The 20,170-nt window shown below is 30.4% G+C and overlaps 1 protein-coding gene across 1 annotated transcript in view; it reads left to right on the forward strand.

The window, feature by feature from the left end:
- Positions 1–20,170, forward strand: part of LOC127537992 (ankyrin repeat domain-containing protein 26-like) — a 92,581-nt gene that overhangs the window by 63,749 nt on the left and 8,662 nt on the right. The window contains exons 23-30 of the mRNA XM_051961439.1: positions 1,367–1,510; positions 3,280–4,215; positions 6,393–6,542; positions 9,121–9,191; positions 10,399–10,501; positions 14,459–14,749; positions 15,376–15,578; positions 17,078–17,297. Coding sequence (XP_051817399.1) covers positions 1,367–1,510; positions 3,280–4,215; positions 6,393–6,542; positions 9,121–9,191; positions 10,399–10,501; positions 14,459–14,749; positions 15,376–15,578; positions 17,078–17,297 — 2,118 coding nt within the window. The remainder of the gene's footprint in view (positions 1–1,366; positions 1,511–3,279; positions 4,216–6,392; positions 6,543–9,120; positions 9,192–10,398; positions 10,502–14,458; positions 14,750–15,375; positions 15,579–17,077; positions 17,298–20,170) is intronic.

The raw sequence follows: 20,170 nt of genomic DNA on the forward strand, positions 1-20,170 counted from the left end.
TTGGCACTGATCTATCTTGACAGTGTGACTTGGATAAGCCATTTCACTCACCCCACCCAGAGGTGTCAAATTTCCCAAATGCTGTCCACAAAATTCAGCGATGGAGGGGAATCTATTGACACTACTCCTCTAAGCAATTCTCTTATAATTATAATTTCCAGTGGAGGTATCAAACTACATTGGTAGAGAGAGTTTCCTTACCTGAAAGATCTCTAGGTCAATGAAATTGCAAGTTCATTCCCTTTTCTCTGTTCCTTATATTCCACACATATGTAACACACATTTTTCAGTCTTTCAAAACAGTTTATCATTCTCTAGCATATTTAGCATTTATTTACACAATTAAAATTATCTAAGCCATTCTTAAAATAAGAATGGCAAAGTCTGCATAGGTCAGAGCCCTGGACTGAACCTATTAAGAAGATGAAATTGGGTTAGAATGAATGTAAGGTTTTATACTTAGTTACAAAGAAATCACAAATATGGGTGGCTGAGATTTTAACTAGCAATGCAAAGCCTACCCCTGCTTCACAAGCTGAAGAGACTAATAGGATTAAGAGGATTATGGATATTGAGAATATGTGGAAGTGGGTAATTAGGAGAGTTATGAAGATGAATAGGGACAACATAAGTTGGGGAAAATATATCTAAAAAGATGTAGGAGTTTTAATGAATTCTAAACTTAATTTGAATCAATGCTATTATTTGGCAACCAAAAAGTTAATTTAATTTTGGATTACATTAAGAGAAGCATAGCTTCCAGAAGTAAGGAGGTGAAAATATATCTGTACTCTGAACCAATCTGACATTATCTGTACTATTTTATTTGTGGCTACCACAGAATTATGTTCACTAGAAGCAAGATTACAAAGAGGATGAGGAAGTGCCTTGTATCCATGACATATGAGGATCTATTAAAGAAATTAATAAGTGTTTATCCTGGGGGAAAGAAAACTAGAAACTTCTTCTATTTCAGCCTAAGAGACAGAACTAAGAGCAATGGATAGTAATTGCAAACATATACATTTTTAGGGTTATTGTCAGGAAGATTTGCTAACAAATAGAACCATCCATAAAGAGAATTAATTGCTTTGAAATATGGTGTTCTTCTACCTGCAAAGATTTCAAGCTGAGACTAAGTCTACTAAGGGTCAAGTACATAATAGGGGATATGGATTGAACTAAATAATTATTGAAATCACTTTAGAATTCTGAAATTTCTTCTTGTTGTTTTATTTTCAATAGTCTATTTAAATTTTTTTCAGCTTTCCATTATTTTTCATATTCTATATTCAACTTAAAATTATTAATTTTATGGTTCTAAAGAAAAATATGATTAAAAATGTTATGGAATTGTTGTTTCCAGGTTGAGGAAGAGCGAAATGATGTTCAAAGACAACTTTCTCAGGAGCAGAGTGCCAGAGCTTTGCAATATGAGATTTTGAATAATCATCTTTGGAAACAGAAAGAAATAGAAGCAGCTACTTCCAAAATGATTCAGAGTTCTGAGGTATTCACTTTGGTCATTTTCAAATCTACCTGCATATTTTAAAAGTTAGAATTTTTCATCTTCATGTTTGGTCATATTTGTCATCTGTCCATGATGTTAATGGAAATCAGTCTGTAACAAACAAGCAGTGACACATATGGTGACCAAAATCAGCACAGGTTGTTGAGTTTGCTTTGTTGCTTCTGTTTTTATTTATCAATTTAATTATCAATTAAATGATTCCTCCAAAGATCCATTCATACCCCTACTGAAAATATTCCTGGTTCTCAGTAGTGCCCCTGCCCTTTCTGGCCATAGGAAGGGGGCAGCTCATCAGTTTCTCTATTCCCTAAGTAGAAAAAGGAATGCAGCCAGGTAGGAGAGACCTAGAACAACTAAAACACAAACCACTTTTCTTCTTTAATTAAGTGATTTCATCTGTTTTCCCTTTATTATGTCATACACATATGATAAAATTTTAGTCTCTTTCACACTGTTGTCTTTCCCATGTTTTATAAAAGAGAAGGGATGAAAGCATTTGCAAAAGAATAAATTTCATTTAGATTTCTCAAATAAAGTTGTGTACATTACAAGGATTCATTCATTCACATTCATCATTGCTCAACATGATAAAAACACAAGTTCATTAAATGCCAAATTTAGAATTTTTCATTTAACAGTAGTCTGAAGTATCAAGGTGCTGGGCATTTAGTAATCATTTGGTTCCTGCAGATTGGAGTGCTTTTAACCCAGCTGTCACCTATTCTACCTTCCTCCTGGATTTATAAAAGGGATCTCATAGAATGGAGCCTCTAAGATACAGCAGTTTCCACCCATTCTCAAAGCGGCCAAATGCTTCTGAACAGTTTTACTATGATGGGAGAGCAACATCAACATTTTCTACTTTAGTCTCAATGATTCTTTCATTATTCCTTTAAAATATGATGGTTAGGGTTAGGTTTTCATTTACTGATTGCACTCTGAATTTCACTTTTCTCAAACATGAGAGGTTTAGACTAGGTAACCTCTGAAAGTTTCAAATCAGCTATTCTTATGATAATACTTATGATCATAAGTATCTTATGATGCTACTACAGATTTATGAGAGAACAGCTTGTTTTAAAGATGTATACTAAGAAATTTGAAGACAATTACCACTCATTGCTCTGCAGTGAAAATAATTGTGCCAGGACAATGACTCTACACGTAGGACAGTTGCATATCTTCAGCACCTAATAGGAAATTAGTTATTGCAAAAATTAGAATTGGAGTCTTGAAGAGACCTGGTTTCAAATACTGCTTCTTAAATTTGCTAGTTGTGTGACAATGAGCAGGTTGTTTAATTCTCCTACCAGATATCCTCATCTGTAATATCAAAAGCAATCAAACTTTAAAAGTCCTATAAAATATAATACTTATTATTATTTTTATCATAACATTATGAAAAGTCAGTGTGAGAGAGAATGGATATAGAAAAACAAATAATATAAAATGCTGGAGGACAGACAGATTTGGGTGCCTAAAAAATACATGATTTGTAATATTTGCTCTATAATCATAAACTGAGATAACCATCTGTTTTTAAAGAGTGAATTTCATTTTGGAGACTTAAGTTCATCTCTTCTGATTGATGTGGCACTTTTAAGGCTCGTTCTTTGGAAAAATCGAATCTGATAGAAATGTGAATACATTATAATTCTGGGGACCTTGTTTGTAATTACTAAAGAAAAATCAGAATGCATAATTTTATTTTGAGGAGCAAATTTTTTTTTTCTATTTATTGTGTCTAGGTTCCTGATAGCCATGAAAAAGAAAAACATCTATTGCTTGAAAATCAAGCCCTACAGGATGAAGTTGTGAGGCTCAAACTTGAACTGGAAACATTAAAAATTAAGAATCTGGAAAAAGAAAATCGATATGTTGAAGAAAATGAAATTTTTAAAAAAAACAATGATGAGCTTCGAAAGGAATTAAAACTGAAAGAAGCCTCATTAAGAGAAACAATATTGCAGTACAATGGACAAGTAAATGTTCTGACTACTGAGAATGCAATGTTGAACTCTGGGTTGGAGGATGAAAAACAAAATAGAGACAAACTAGAGAGAGAAATTGAATCATACCAAATGCGTCTAAGTTCTGCTATTCTTGACAATGAACGAAGTCAAACATCGAAACTAGACCTTGAACATAACTTCCAGCGAGAACGCGATGAATGGCTTCATGTACAGGCCAAATTAAATGATAACTGTGGTGTCCTTTCTCAGGAACTTTCTAAAGCAGAAAGTAAAGTTAATAGATTAGAAAATGAGTCATGTCAACTACGTGATTCCCTCAGAGAAAAGATAGCAATTTTAGAAAGTGTACAGAGAGAATTAAAACAAGCCCAATATAAAACAACAGAACTTAGGCATAGAAATCAAATGGATAGTGAAAAGCTGGAGAGATGTATTGTCCAACAAGAATCCATTCAAGAAAGATTAGTTGAAATCCAGAGTGAAAATATGTTGCTTCGAAAACAGCTTGAAGATGCTCAAAACAAAGATGTGATTGAAGAAGATGTGTTAAAGACTGTCCAGGTACAATTTAGGGATTTCTTCAATCAACTTCATGCTGACAATGAAAAACATGTTGTTGTGGTAGAAGAAAGAAATCAAGAGTTAATCAATGAATGTAACCACTTAAGAGAACAAATGTGCAAATATGAAAATGAGAAAGCAGAAAGGGAGGTATGTCTTTAAATAATATTTGATTAAGCATCTAACTTTTTGAAATGATTTTCAAAGTTATTTTGATCAAGATAAATTAGAAATTTGAATGTTCAACAGGTAGATGATATTAACTTTCATTGTAAAAATCCTGGCATGAATTTTAAATTAAATTAAAGTTTAAGTCCATGAAATTTTAAAAGCAGGAGTATTGGTTAATAAATTTAGAATTAATCATTTGTAAATAAATAAGTTTATAATTCTAATATGCTTGATAGTTCATTTTAATGCTGCAATGCAATAAATCATTTAAAATGGTAAAACTTAAACTAAGTCCTGAAAAAATCCTGGAGCAATATAACAATTCAAATTAGAACTCTCAATTGAGACACTGTGAGATTCTAATTACTCTTTTTTTGTAACCATTTAAATATGTTTATTAATCTAATTTTAATTCAAAATTCTTTGAGCTTATTTTAGAAATATTAAGCATTAACTCATATTTTTAATGAAATTGCAAAAATCAGAAACTACTTTCCTTTCAAAATTTAGGACAGATATTCTGTTCAAAGAGAATAATTATTCATTAAACATTAATTTTTTTTAATGAAGTCATTTTTAAAAAAAAAATGTTTCTAATTCCTCACTGTATATTTTTTTATTTATCTTGGTATTTTTTTTACTATTTTACTAACACTTCTTGCTTAATGTCCAGAATTGTAATTTTTGGGATCACTGTCTTTCATTTGTTGAAGATTTTTTTTACATTCTAGTAGTAGTTCTTATTATCTGTGATTTCTTTGCTATATGCAATGGCAGACCTGCCAATTATTATACTGGGTAACAATTTCACATAAAATATTTTTAAATTTTATTCTTAGTCTTAGTCTTTATGATCACGTGTTTGACTATATTCATTTCATGATGGAATTTAGCTTATTTGTAGTAATTCAATTGATTATGACAATTTTTCTTTTCCCAATTTTACACTGGCTTTTGGGGGCTTATTACCTTTTAAAAGGTTATTATACTTTAGTTGAATTTATTTTTATAAGATATTTAATTTTATTTAATAATATAGAAAATTTTATATATTTTTTGCTTTTTTAACTTCATTTGCTATTATTTATGCAGTAATTTTCTTTCTGCAGAGTGAAAATGCACAGAACTTTTTTTATAGCATATCAATACAGGTTCATATAAATATATAACATACAAGTATGTATTTTTATCTGTATATGTGCATATACATAGGTGCTTAAGTTTACATACATACAATGTATGTTATTGTTGGTATTCCTATTAGGTTACAGGATGAAATGAAATGACTTCCTTTTAGCAGTGACCTTGTATCACACTGTGTATTCATGAATGGAAGAGCTGCCATATTTTTTATGGTTTCCCCTTTTTTCTATTCCTTAACTATGAGTATAATTGCTCTCCTTGCAAAGAAAAAAAAAAAGGAACTATTTTGAAGGCTTGGCAAGGACAGTTGAAGCTATGACTAGTAGCTAACAATCACTCCAAACACATCAAAACAAAGACTTGAAGTACTTTTATCAAGCCTGACAAACATATCGATGTATATGATTATTCTCCAAGGCAAACTATAAGAGGAAAGAAAATGCATCTTTTTTTTAAGCTGTCCTCATTCTTGAAAGGCCAGGTATAAAGAAATACGGTAGTAATAACTTTTCTGAAAAATACAAGGGACAAACCCCTACTGTTTCTCTCAGGTATAAGAAGCTATATATTTTTCTCTTTACCATTCCCCCACCTTCCATGTAAATTGCACATAAAGTTTTATCTCCATGTGGATTTGGAAGTGTTATATAATTCTCAAAAAGGTGGAAAGGGAAAATTAGACTGAATGTAATGCTTTATGATGAGAATACTGAGCAAGCAGGAAGAGAGCAGAAACTTAAGCTCAAATACTTTTCCCTATTATATTACCTTTATAACTTTAAGTTATATTAAGATTTAATCTCTTTGAGGTTTAGTTGCCTTATCTTCAAAATGAAGTAGTTGAATTATTGTCCCTCAAAAAAATTCTAAATCTATGATAAGCATAAATATATTCCTGAAATTAACTTGCTTATGAAAATAAATCAATTATTTTTGAAGGTATATTATTTCATAAAAGCTAATATTGATTTATGAAATTAGTAGCAGAAATAATATGAATATATTTCCATCAGGATACCATAAAGCAGCTTCAACAAGAACTAGCCGATTCCTTAAAAAAACAACCCATGACTGAAGCTTCACTTGAGGCTACATCACATTTTCAAAATAATTTGGAAGATAAGAGAAAACTACAGAAAGAAGTAAACCATATCAAAAGTAAAGTATGTATGCAAAAAATCAGTAATTTGTTATTGATTAAGGGAGAGTGTTTTCAGTGTTAACATTTCTTTTTTACCAATATTATATGATTCTTGAGCACTGTGCCTTCATTTAAATGAACAGAATAAGGCCTATAACATCTACCCTTTGTACCCTGAAATTGGGATGCTTATATATTCACACAGAAGGAGTGAGGTATTTTTCAAGAATAAAAATAAATAATTTGTTTCATACTTTATTATTGGAAAATCCTTTACATACATTATCTCATTGAATTGCTATAACAGTTCTTAACAAGTAGAAGTAGCTACTTAAGTACTAACTAAATGTTTATTTGCTGACTTTGCCATTACTTTAAAAATTATATAAAAAATCCATTTGGATTCATTCATATGATTTACTCCAAAGTAATATTTGGACTAAATGACTTTGAGTTGCTTTCTAGTCTGATTTTTTTAATAAATATTTAATTTTCCATAACCCTCTGATAGGAAAATAGGAATTCAATATAAAATTATTTTTATCACTTTTATTATCATTTAAAACTATAATAAAGAAGTTAAGCCATAGAATACAGTTTTACAGTCAAATTTCCCAAAAGTGTTTCTTTTAAATACCCTTTCCCTATATAAATTTCCTATAAAATGCATTCCTTTATGCTAGGCTGCTTTCCTACATTTATAAGCAGTTATGGGTATGTTGTTCATCATGGCAGCCAAAAGCTATAGATATGGTTATTTCTGATATCCTTCAAAACACATTTTCAGCCTGATAACTATTATCAGTGGTAAAGTAATAGAAATCTTTGCCAAAGCAACCAAACATAAGAGTTTTTGATGGTGATGGATTTCTCTGCTTAAAGGCAGCTTGGTAAAAATCGGGATAGAACTTTGGGTGTAGAGTTAGAAAGACCTGGGTTCAAATGTGGCCTCAGATGCTATTGCTGTTATTCTGGACAAGTCACTTAATCTTTTTCAGCTTCCACAACTGTAAAATGGGAATAACAATAGCACCTACCTCTCAAGGTTGTTTTGAGAATCAAATGAGACAATAATTGTAAAGCTCTTAGCACAGAGACAAAAAGTGGACACTTAATAAATGCTTTTTTCTCTGCTTCAGAAATGTAAAGGCCAATATAGTTAGTAATAAATGAAAATAATCAGTGTCTCCTCCATTTTGATAAGCACCACTTGATGCTGAAAAAGAGAACTTCTACATTGTTACATTCTGTATAATGGTTTTAACTAAGAAATAGTATATATTATTAGTGACAGTTTCATTCTTTTGAAAACATCTTTCAAATTTTTATGCTTGAAAAATATTTCTAGGTTTCAGAAATCAGTATTGGAACAAAATAAGTTCTTTCCCAAGTAATCCCCCATCACTCATTGTCATCATTTCTTTTCCATTCTTTTTCCACATTGACTAAAATGTCAACTTTGAAAAAAGCATTTGGCTTCAGGCTGCAGTTTAGGAAATAAGTGTGGACTAAACCATACAAGATATAGCAAGGAAGCAATAAATTATAGTTTATCTTTAGCAATATGAATTAGCTCAGTTAATTGGTATTTGGGCAAACTGGCACCATTTTTCATTTTTCTTTTTTTCATGGTCATGCAAGTAACTACGTTTTTTACTATGCAAGAATTAGATGAAAGTATTATTTCTTCCTTTTTCAACATTTAATCTATCAATTAATGAATGTCACTTAAATGAATTAATATTATAATGAGGTTCTGACTACATTAAAAAGAATATGTGTAAGCTATGCTCTCTGTCATTGAAGAATTTGCAGTCTCACTTGTAAGCCAATACAAAATAGGGAAAGTTAGCATTAAAAAATACCAAGTACACAGTATGTAAGTAAGTAGCATAAGTATTTATAAAAGAGGAAGATCACTGTGGTTGGAGATTAGATCAGATGTTACTTACTCCAATTTTTTTCTTCCCAATATGAAAACAATATTCAATGCAAATTTCCTGAGTTACAACTTTTGTTGGAAGAACAAGTGCTAAATAATTAAATTTAATAACATGAATCCTAGTTAATTGCATAAATATAAATGTTTGAATACTACATTTGAAGTTCTAAGGGTACAAGACTTTCAATATGCAACTTCATAATCACCAAGCAGAACTTTGATCATTTTACATGAGACAACTTTAGTGTGCAATGTATTGGTTTGGAATTAAGAAAATTAAGTTCAATTCATGTTCTGAGGTTTACTAACTACAACACCCCAGGAAAGTTTCTTAAATCTATTTGCCTCAGGCAACTCTCTAACATTTATAGTTATAGATGGCTATGATCTATATTGATGAATTTTCTTATGGTACTGAAATAATCAAATCTTTACATACTTAAGATATGGTGTATATGCCCATGTAAAATGAAAGTTGACATTTGGAATATAAAAATGCATAGATTTATCTATACAATTGGCTACTACTTCATGGACTAGTGAAAGATTTGGTAAAATTTAATACTTATGAACAAGCATCATTAATTAAGAGTTAAGTATGAGACTGAAGTTTTATTTCTAAAGTTACAAAACTTGAGACATTTTGGAATTTTTATAGCTGCAAGAATCTCGGGAACAGCAGAAACAGTCACAGAAATTTATTAAGGAGTTAGAAGAACATAAAGAAAAGTAAGAGTAAAAATATTTTTCTTTAATTTAATGCTATGACTAGTTGTAAAACAAATAAAATGATAAGCATAATATATCAGAATATAGCATTATGCAATCATTTGTTTTTAATTGAAAGTTTTTTATTCAGTAGATGAGAGGAATAGTCTACTTAACAATGGCTTATTTTGAGATTTTGTGGATATCAAATGTGAATGTGGATATCAATGCCAAAAACAAAGTATTTCTGCCATCAAAGAAAATTTACATCTTAATGGTGGCCAGTGAAGGAGATTTGAGCCCCTAAAAATGCCCTTCAAAAAGTGTTGACTATTTGTGCCTTAGCAGGGTTTTTTTTTCCTTTTCAAAAATAATGTTTTTCTTTCATATCCAATTGGTAGTATGGTATAGATTGAAATTAAGAAAGTATATCTAAAAAATTATCAAAATTCCTGTAAAACAGAAAAGTGATTGGCTTTATAATCTCCAGAAACAATCATAAGACAACCAAGTCCAATAGGAGAATAACATTGGAGTCAGGAAGAACTGGATTCAAATCCTGGGTCTGACATGTACTAAGTATGTGATCCTGGTCAAGTCACAGAATCTCTCAGTGCTGACATGCAACTTTGGAAAACTTCAAGTTGCAGGTTTGAATAGGTGGAGAATATTTTCCTACAAGTAGGAAATCATAGCTCCAAAATACTGACTTTACATGTTGATCATGTACATAATGAGAATGTATTAAAATATATTTATCTAAATGTTTCATGTCATGAAGATAGGAATGGATACAAGCAAATTTAATGTAAGTTCCTTAAAAAGGAAGTATTGGTTTTCTTTATTTTTGTATCCCAGATTCCACCTACTGCCTATCTTCAGCCTCTATGACTTCTTATGGATTGACTCCTTATTCTACAAATGCTCCCACCTCCACTTCTTGTAGTCCCTAACTCCTAATCTCAAAACTCAACCCAAAAAAGCACTTTTCTGGATTAATTCTTTTAATTCCTTTCTTAAATTACTTTATCTTTACTTCAAATATACATCACACATTTATTTGCCTCTAGATGTTGTTTTCATTCTAGTAAGATAAAATCTCTTTGAAGACTGAAACCATTTTTACTTTTATCTTTCTATTGATAGATAAAAGTCTTGCAAGTAAGTCCCTGAACCTTAAGAAGAACTTGTTGGATTAAACTGTTGACAATATATTTATCTTTTTTAGGCTTGAAATTGAAAATGCCAGGTTAGAAGCTACAATAAAACACCAAGTGGACAAAATTGAGCACATGCAAACTAATGTTCTGGATGCTACTTTAATAAGTAAGGTCTGGGATTTAGTTTTTCTCATTTTATAAACACCTTTTCCTTTTTTAAGCAATAGAATATGGTAAGAGTTTTTCATTGTAAATTTAAATTTTAACGTAATTTATAAAAACCCAGTCATTTGATATCTACCTATATTCAAATTGATTAAAGATGCTATTAGTGTTAATCATTATATTATAGAGGGGATGAACTTTTTTCATATAAAATTAAAATTTTATTAGCATTACATTGTCAGATTAAAAAGTTATAATGAGGTTGCAAGCGACTATTCATATTTTGCAAAGAATTAAAGAACAGTCCAATGTTGATCATGATTATGGTTCAGTTGTCTTGCTCGAAAGCATTTTGGTGAATGTTTGACATCAAATAGTTGTCACATTTGTACTTCTTACAAATGATGTCTATATTACTAATAAATAACATTTTATTGAGTATTTGTTGGAATTAATTAGAACAATGAATCAAATTAAAACATACTAGGTGCTCAATGTGGGCAGATCTCAATAGCCGACCAGCTGCCTGGTCCTAATGTGTAGCACTAATTTGTAGGAGACTTTTTTTTTGGCATTTGTTACTCTTTTGTCTTTTCTGTTTAAGTCTTCATAGAAAACCTAGAAAGTAGAATCATTGGCTGATGATTCAAAAGCTACTATTACCAGGCATGAAATGGAGTTCATTTTTTATATTCATGAAACAAAGATTTTTCATATATTGAACTCCTAAAAAAGGAAGTAACAACCCCCAAAGCCTGAAAATTAATCTTAATTCTATGATACTATTATTCAATATTAAAGGAGAATAGTCACAGGTTGAAGACTGAATCTTGGCTCAGCCCCTTGCTGTCCATATAACTTGACAAATGGTTTTCTGTCTTTATAATGTTAACTCATTATAAAATGATGTAGTAACTCATCACTAGGGTCTCATTTTCTTCTAATAGTGTACAATTCTAAATGAGTGTTCTCCAGTTGCTTATTCTCATATCAAGTCAGCTCTCCCAAATGTAGCATTAAAAATATATTTATTATGTGCCTGCTATGTTCCTATATAATATAGCAGCATAGATACTGAAATAATAAAGAACTAAAGTGGGTAATAGTACAAAAATTAGAAAGTAACTGGAATGGCATGCTTAATGTATACCACAGACAAAAATAACAAAAGAATATAGTGAAGGAAGAGCTCATTGTTGCAAGATAACAAGAAAAGCTATATCAAAAAAATAGAACTTTGAGTTGCTTTTGAGGTTTGAGAAGGTGTCAGTAGTGAGAGGACAGAATAAGAACAATGCAGTCTAGGATAATTGCATGAGCAAAAGCACAGTAGTATGAGGAGTGTTGTAAAGAAAATTTAAGTAAAAGTTGGAAAAATAGATTGAGGTTAGATTTTAGAAAAGGAAAGGTAGATAAGAAAAGTTTAGCCTCGGCATGATAAACTATAGCAATCTCATCGTAAGTTCTTGAGTAGGAAATTAATATGATTTAAACAGTGTTTTGTGAAGACTAATTTAGCATCTTGTAGTAAGGATTGGTATAAGAGTAAAACTAAAATAACAGACTCTTTAAGGGGTTGTTTTCTTGTTTGTTTATTTTTATCAAACCATTGGATTATGGTTTATCTTAATACCTTAATATCACTTAATGTCACTATGCCAGTTTCCAAATCTGCAAAATTAGAAAGTTGGACAAAGGTGTTCACACCTCAATTTATGATCCTCTGCTTAAAGTTATGAATCTGGACTAAGCTAGTAGCTGTGGGATAAAAATGCAAAGAAAAATATTGTAAAGAGTAAATTAACAGGAATAATAAATGACTAAATTATAGAAGAGAAACATTTTTTATGATGCAAAAAAGTCAAGGAATAAGAAGGTTTTGAGGTACAGGCAGAACATTGAGAATGCAGTTTCAGGAGACTAGTAGAAAGGTAATACAGATTTCATGGAAATAAACAAAAGTACTATGTTGGAAAGCCAGCTTCAGAGTCAAAAGAACATGGATTCAAATTCTACCTCTGACATGAATGGCTTTGTGATCTTGGGCAAGCCTTGTAAGCTCTTGGTGCCTTATGCCATTCCCTAAAATTCCTACAATTGCAGATTCTAAATTGAAGGCTAGGCGCAGGGCCTACTTTCTAAATGAAGAGGACTATATATTTGTTTTTTAAGATAGAGAAGACCACTGAGAAGGAAAAAGTTGAAAACCTTTAAAGGAAAATAAAAAGAGGGCAGCTCATAATAAGTCATAAACTCATAATCTAGAGCAATAGATGCCATTCAAGGAGAATAACAAAATATGAGTTTATACAGATAATATCTCAGGCAAAAGAGATTTAGAGAACAGTTTTATAGCCTAACATAAGAAGATATCTGTAGACATTTCAACATAGGAATGCTTAGAGTTAGGTCTGGTGTGTCAAAATAGTAGAAATGTATTACTTATCTTAATAATATTACTGTTGGCTGTAGAAAATAAGAAATAGGAAAGACTAGTTCTTCTTCAAGTTGTGCATGCATTCCTATCCATTTGAACTATTTTAAACTTTATTAATATTATTAAGATAAGTAATACTTAAATTGAAATTTTTCATTGGTCTAAATTTCTTTTTTTTTTTTTTTGGTTGTCATAATAAACTGTTTTTTTAATATTTTATTTTATTTTATTTAATAATAACTTTATATTGACAGAATCCATGCCAGGGTAATTTTTTTTACAATATTATCCCTTGCACTCGTTTCTGTTCCGATTTTTCCCCTCTCTCCTTCCACCCCCTCCCCTAGATGGCAAGCAGTCCTATATATGTTAGATATGTTGCAGTATATTCTAGATACAGTATATGTTTGCAGAACTGAACGGTTCTCTTGTTGCACAGGGAGAATTGGATTCAGAAGGTATAAATAACCCGGGAAGAAAAACAAAAATACAAATAGTTCCCATTCGTTTCCCAGTGTTCTTTCTTTGGGTGTAGCTGCTTCTGTCCGTCATTTATCAATTGAAACTCAGTTAGGTCTCTTTGTCAAAGAAATCCACTTCCATCAGAATACATCCTCATACAATATCGTTGTCAAGTGTATAATGAAATCCTGGTTCTGCTCATTTCACTCAGCATCAGTTCATGTAAGTCTTTCCAAGCCTCTCTGTATTCATCCTGCTGGTCATTTCTTACCGAACAATAATATTTCATAACATTCATGTAACCACAATTTACTCAACCATTCTCCAATTGATGGGCATCCATTCAATTTCCAGTTTCTGGCCACTACAAACAGGGCTGCCACAAACATTTTGGCACATACAGGTCCCTTTCCCTTCTTTAGTATCTCTTTGGGGTATAAGCCCAGTAGTAGCACTGCTGGATCAAAGGGTATGCACAGTTTGATATCATTGGTCTAAATTTCAAAAGAAAAAAACAGTTTATATTGAAATCAGAGGAAAGCTATGTCATTTTAAGAACAATCATTTTCAAACATCACCAAGAGATATTCAAATTAGCATTAATTTATTTGCTTTCTCAGTAATGTCTATCACCATAGAATCAGTGTTCTCATTTGAATGATGAAAAGGTATCCCATTTCTTCCCAAATTCCTCATTGCTGCTTTAGGCCTCACATAACTTAAGAAGCATTTGTTGATATCCATTTACTATGAATTTTCTTGATGTATGCTCAATGTACTAAAAACTGAGATATGTGATCAAATCCTAATATAGATTATACAGACTATCAAGCTAGTAATGTAATTTCATGGTTTCTCCTTTTAATCTTAACTTCATTTTGGATTTGTAAATTTACCTAAATGAGGTAACTTAAGGATATACTTTTTGTAGCTGTATTATAAGGATAATCCATTTCATTACAACTGAATTTAAAATAATTTAACCCTAATAATCTTAAATTAGTATTAAAGTTAGAAGATTTTTATTTTACTTGTGTAAGTTGCTAAACTGATATTTTATACAGGTTGAAGAACTTAAACAGCATTTGGAAGCAACAGCTTTAAAATGTAAACAATTGGAATCAATAAATAAAAATCTTCAAGAAAAGTTACTTTATTTGAAATATCTGCAAAAGAAATATGACCTGCTGGAAAGAAATAATAAAGAATTGGAAGAACTCATATTTTATCTTAAGCATCAATTAGAAATTACTAAATTAGAACACAGTCAAGTAGAGCAATTTAAACAGGAGATTAAAGAAGAAGCAAAACAAGAGATTATAGAAAAACTAAGAGAAGTCAACTTATTCTTACAGGTTACTTTATTTATCACTGTTATGCTTTTAAAATATTCCAAGGCAAATTAAAGTTTGGCATTTCCACCTCCCCTATTCTAAATCCAGAATTTTGTTTGATTTTTTTCCCCTCTACCTTCTTTTCTGTTGGTCTTCATAAGCTTGATATCACCATAAAAAAAGAGAATAGTCTTTGAAATCATATGTGAAAATAACTATATATAGTGGTATGTTTTTAAAATAATTGACACAATTTTTTAAATTGAAAATTTGAATTGAATAATTTTTAAAAATTATTCAACAAATATTCTAATTGTAACAAAACATTCTGGAAGATTCTGAAGGTAAAAAAATTTTTTCAGAATTATACTTGTCTTTACAATCTAATATATTAGCATAAGGATAAGAACTAGTAAACTCACATACAATACAAATAGCTTTTTTTTACTTCCAATTTAATTCAGCTGACCTTGATAATGAATCCTCTCAAAGTAAGAATCTATTTTGGAGGATTCAGAATTACTCTCTGAATCTGTGACTGAAATTTAAATGAAAGCTAAGAGAATATAGCTACATTTTATAATTTTCAGGATAGAGTCAGGCATTTTTGGTTAACTTTGTTCTTTGCTTTCTGTTTTCATTTCCAGGCACAAGCAGCATCACAAGAGAACTTAGAACATAACAATATGTCAATAAGAAACCAAATGGAGTGTCGTATTCAAGAACTGGAGGCTGAAATCTCCAAAATGAAAAATTCACACCAAACCTATAAGGCAGCACTAGAAAGTTATAACAAGCCTTACTGTGAAGAAGTAAAAATCAAAGAAGCATTGTCAAAGAAATTAGACAGGTAAGTCCAAACACAGACTCTAAGAAAAAAGCACTTAAACATAGATTGATTTTAATGTTTTACCTATTGAATATAACAAATCCTTAATGGACAGATCTATGACTTCATTGTGAAATGGGGGTCAGTTTTACAGATTATACTTGTATAAATATTAGCAAACCAATTTTTAAAAAAAATATTAACTAGGTACAAAGGAATGCAGAGGATTACATTGGAAAGATAATACTCTGCCTATAGAGTCAAAGGAGCTGGCTTCAAATCTTGTGTCTGATGATTATTACTCTATGACTTTGGACAAGATCCCCTCCTGGGGCCTCAGTTTCCTCATCTTTAAAATCAGGATGTTTGATTAGGTAGTTTCTAAGATCCCTTTCAGTCCTTAATCTATAATCCTATGAAAACTATTTTTATGTGTTTTATTTATATGCCTTATTATTTCTTTTCGCAATAGCTACAGATTAGTCCTGCCAGGATAATGTTAAATATCTTGAACATTTGAATGACTTTATTAGCATTTCACTAAATGACAATAACAAAAGATTTAAAGTGTTGAGTGAAATATATAACAGGGATCATAAAATATATAAAACATTATAACTATTTTTTTTTAATGGTGACAACAAGAACTACCAGACTCAGGGCCATCCTAATGACCTACACAGCAAGTTGTACCATGCCCCTCCATCCTCCCCTCTTGCACCCTTCAATTTTCTATACAGGTTAAAGCTTATTGATGAAATAATTATATATGTATGTAATTATATCAGGGTTTAGATTAGAGAGTTAGATAGCCAAAAGATACACATTTGTTAAAGAAAAGGGGATGGGTCAATCTTCCTTGCTATATATTTTTGTTGATTTGTTGGGTAGGTTATATGGGATAGCTTTCCATTTGAGATTCTCAGGACTTTTATTGTATTTTTTAAATTTTTATCTATTTAATTTTCCCCCATTTTTTATTAAAACTTTTTATTTACAAAATATATGCATGGGTAATTTTTTCAACATTGACCCTTGCACAACCTTTTGTTCCAAATTTCCCCTTCCTTCCCTCTACTCTCTCTCCTAGCTGGCAGGTAAGGACTTTTTTTTTTTTTAATGCCTCCTTTTCTCCCTGCAGCCCTGAGTCTTTTTGCTGCTACCTGATACCCTTAAAACAGCTCTAGTAATTTTAGTATGAATTTATAGAATATAAGTGCTTTTAATGGCATCTTTAAAGATCATATTAGTAAGGAATTCCAGATTTGCAAGTGTCTTTTGTGGTTTGTTTTGTGTTTTTTAATTTTCCCAGAACATTCTGAAAACGTTTTTCTTCAATCAATTTCTTTATACCACTTGTTAGGAAATGGCCTTAATGGAAGTAACTCAATTATGTAAAAGCTTTAATAAGTTACATTAATTTTTTTCAGAATGAACTATTCAGTGAAAAGTCACAATTATGATAGTACCAACATAGTACCAAAAATTCTAACTACTTATGTCCTTTGAAATGTTCACAGAAATAATGAGAGACTGGCTGAGTTGAGTTCCAGACCACAAAAACAAAAGAGTAAAACTTTAACCAGCAGTTTTACTGGATGTCCAATTCAGGAGATGCCTCTTATTGAGAATCTTCATTCTCCTAGTGTCCTCAATAGAAGTTTTATTCCAAGAGGAGATTTAGGATATCCCATGGGAAACCCAGTGTCTTCTCCAACAAGTATGGCCTACTTGACAAAGGTTAGTCAGGTAGAATACTTTTTCTTTGTTAAAATATATATATTTGTATAAAATATAATGTGAAATTTTCTACTTATGTATGTTTGAATGTTGTACTGTTTTTTTGTGATATAAAATAAAGGTGATTCTTTTACCTAATGATAATTTAAAATACCTGATAAGTTTTTAAATGTTTTTTTTAAATCCACAACTATTTTATGTACTTGTCACACCTGGTTTTACATAATTTTTGTAAACTTGACAAGTTGTATTAATATAAGAATTCTATAAATTTAATGCTATTTTTGCACCATCCAAAACTAAGAGACTTTATCTCCTGATTTATTTTCTCCTTATAATAGCACCTTAACATTTAAATTAAAATATAGTCTTTCTGTGATTCTTTCTGTTTCTTTTTTCAGAATTTCTTAAAAGAAATATGTGTATAATAAACATAAAAACCTATACACATATAAACACATCATTTTTAAGAGTTCTAGAGAAATCTTTTGCAAAGCAATCTGATGCAATATGAATAATTATCTCCTATATTAGTTTTTTAATTAATATTTGTACATAGGTTTTCTTAAACTAGGTATAAAACCTTAAGAGGCAGTGTAGGTCTATGGCATCTTTTTCCCACCTTATAAAATGTGCCCATTTCTAAGGACCTACCAGCATCCCTGACACAGTATGTAATGTAATCAACATTAAGTTCAGCAACTATTTAGATTTTTTAAAGACTTTGCTAAGGGCCCCCCAAAATGTATTAATGAATTAGTCAGTCAATTGATGAATTAATCAGTCAAGATGAAAGGATTAACCTTATGGGTCTATATCTTGTAAGCATCTGGGTGATGTATGATAAATATGAATGTTAATATATCTTTCTTCTGAAGCATTTAATTAAAATGTTTTAAAAACAGATTGCAACTTTTGAGAAAAATATACTGTATGAAAGTCTCTTTATTATTTCTTGGTTATCGCTTCATTTTACTTTAATTGACACATAAATTAAATTCATTCTTTGCCTTTTCAGAACCAGTTTACTTTCACTACTTTTCCTTTCTTTCAATTGATTTTTTTCCTGTAAGATATATAAATATATATCTATCTGTTTCTCCCTTATCTGAAACCAGATTGTTAAAAAGATGTGCAGTCAACATTGCTTAATATTGTTTTTTGCTCTCTCTTTGTGACTTGAATCCCTTAATGGTCTAATATCTGATTTTTAAAAAAAATGTATTCTCCATATTGAAACATTTTTTGTATTCCTAGTTTATTCCAATGGTACGAAACTGATGGAAAGAAAAATGTAGTTTACACAATTTCAGGTTAGAAAGAAAGAACTTGGGCAAACCAATTTTTCTATATTTTTTCTTTTACAATAGATTTAATAATTTAGCTTCTTAAAATTGTTTTCTTATTTTAATGTATTTTTTAATTTCAAATTTAAATGCAAAATAAGAAAAAACAAAATAGAAAAATACAGGAAAAAAAAACATTTTTCATGTTTCCTAGTAGAACATTAGGAAAGCTTCAAAATAGGTAAATGAAGAATTTTCATTTCAACAAAATATATATATATAAGAACAAAAGACATTGTATTCATAACTGTCCATCTTTTCTTTACTTCCTTGTAGGTTTTCTTTTGTTCTCTGTGTATACACACACACACACACACACACACACACACACACACACACACATATATATATACACACACATACATATATATATACACACTTACATACTTATATATACATGTGCATATTCACAAATATGACTGACACAAAATGTAGATTTCTCTCTTGCTTGATCTTTTTTACATTGTACTTTAAATGAAATTAATGATTACTAACTACTCTTTTTTTCCTAATACTATTTCTGATCATTGGTATTATATTTGTGTGTATCTCTTATTTCCCAGCCCTGATAACTCATTTACTTTATTTATACTAGTTGACTTGCCTTGCTTAACCTTAATTAACCTCCCAAAGGTACCTCTTTCCTTGGATCCCTTCCCTATGTTCTTTCCCAACCCTTCCTCTTCCACTTTATACCATTCCTATTAATCTACACAACTTCCCATTCATCTAAGCACATTCTGTATCCCACTTTATCATATTCTCTTCTCCCTTTATTTATATTTTTGGAGGGTGCTGCCACACACACATACATAAATACATGTACATGTATATATGTTTATATGCATATATCTGTATATTTGTGTGTATGTGTATATATATATACATAAATATACATGTATGTATGTATTCTTCCCTCTTTAATTCATTCCTGATACAAGTAGGTTTTCAGAACTTCCAATCTTTCTCTCCCATCTAATTTTTATGTATTATTGGTTCTTTCTATTGCACCTCATTTCTATTATTATTTTTACCTTTTCTTAGATGGTTTTGCTTTTTAGAAGTCACATTATACTCAACTCTACTACAATCTTTCTTTTGAACTACCCAGTTACTAATGTCAATTTTAGACATTAAAGTTAGTCTTTGATTTTGGCTCTTAAATTTTTTCTATGGAGTTCAAGTTTTTTTGAAATTAAATCCTGAAAATCTGATAGTTCATTGAAAGTCCTTTTGTTTTTATATACAGTATTATACTTAATTTTGCTGAGTATAATATTTTCACCTATAACCCTAGATCTTTTGTGTATGTGTGGAATATTGATTTTATTTTTCCCCACTTATTTATCTGAGTTACATGAAAAAAAATTTACATTTGTTTTTAAAACTTTGAATTTAGAACTTTGATTCTTTACTTTCTTCCTTCCCCACTCAAAACCCCCATAATGAGAAAACACTTGTGAAGTTATGGATAAAACTACACCTCTCACCATCTTCAAAAAAAAATAAAACCCTCAAGAAAAATAG

This window comes from Antechinus flavipes, chromosome 5 (genome assembly GCF_016432865.1).
Source record: "Antechinus flavipes isolate AdamAnt ecotype Samford, QLD, Australia chromosome 5, AdamAnt_v2, whole genome shotgun sequence".
Classification (NCBI taxonomy): Eukaryota; Metazoa; Chordata; class Mammalia; order Dasyuromorphia; family Dasyuridae; genus Antechinus; species Antechinus flavipes.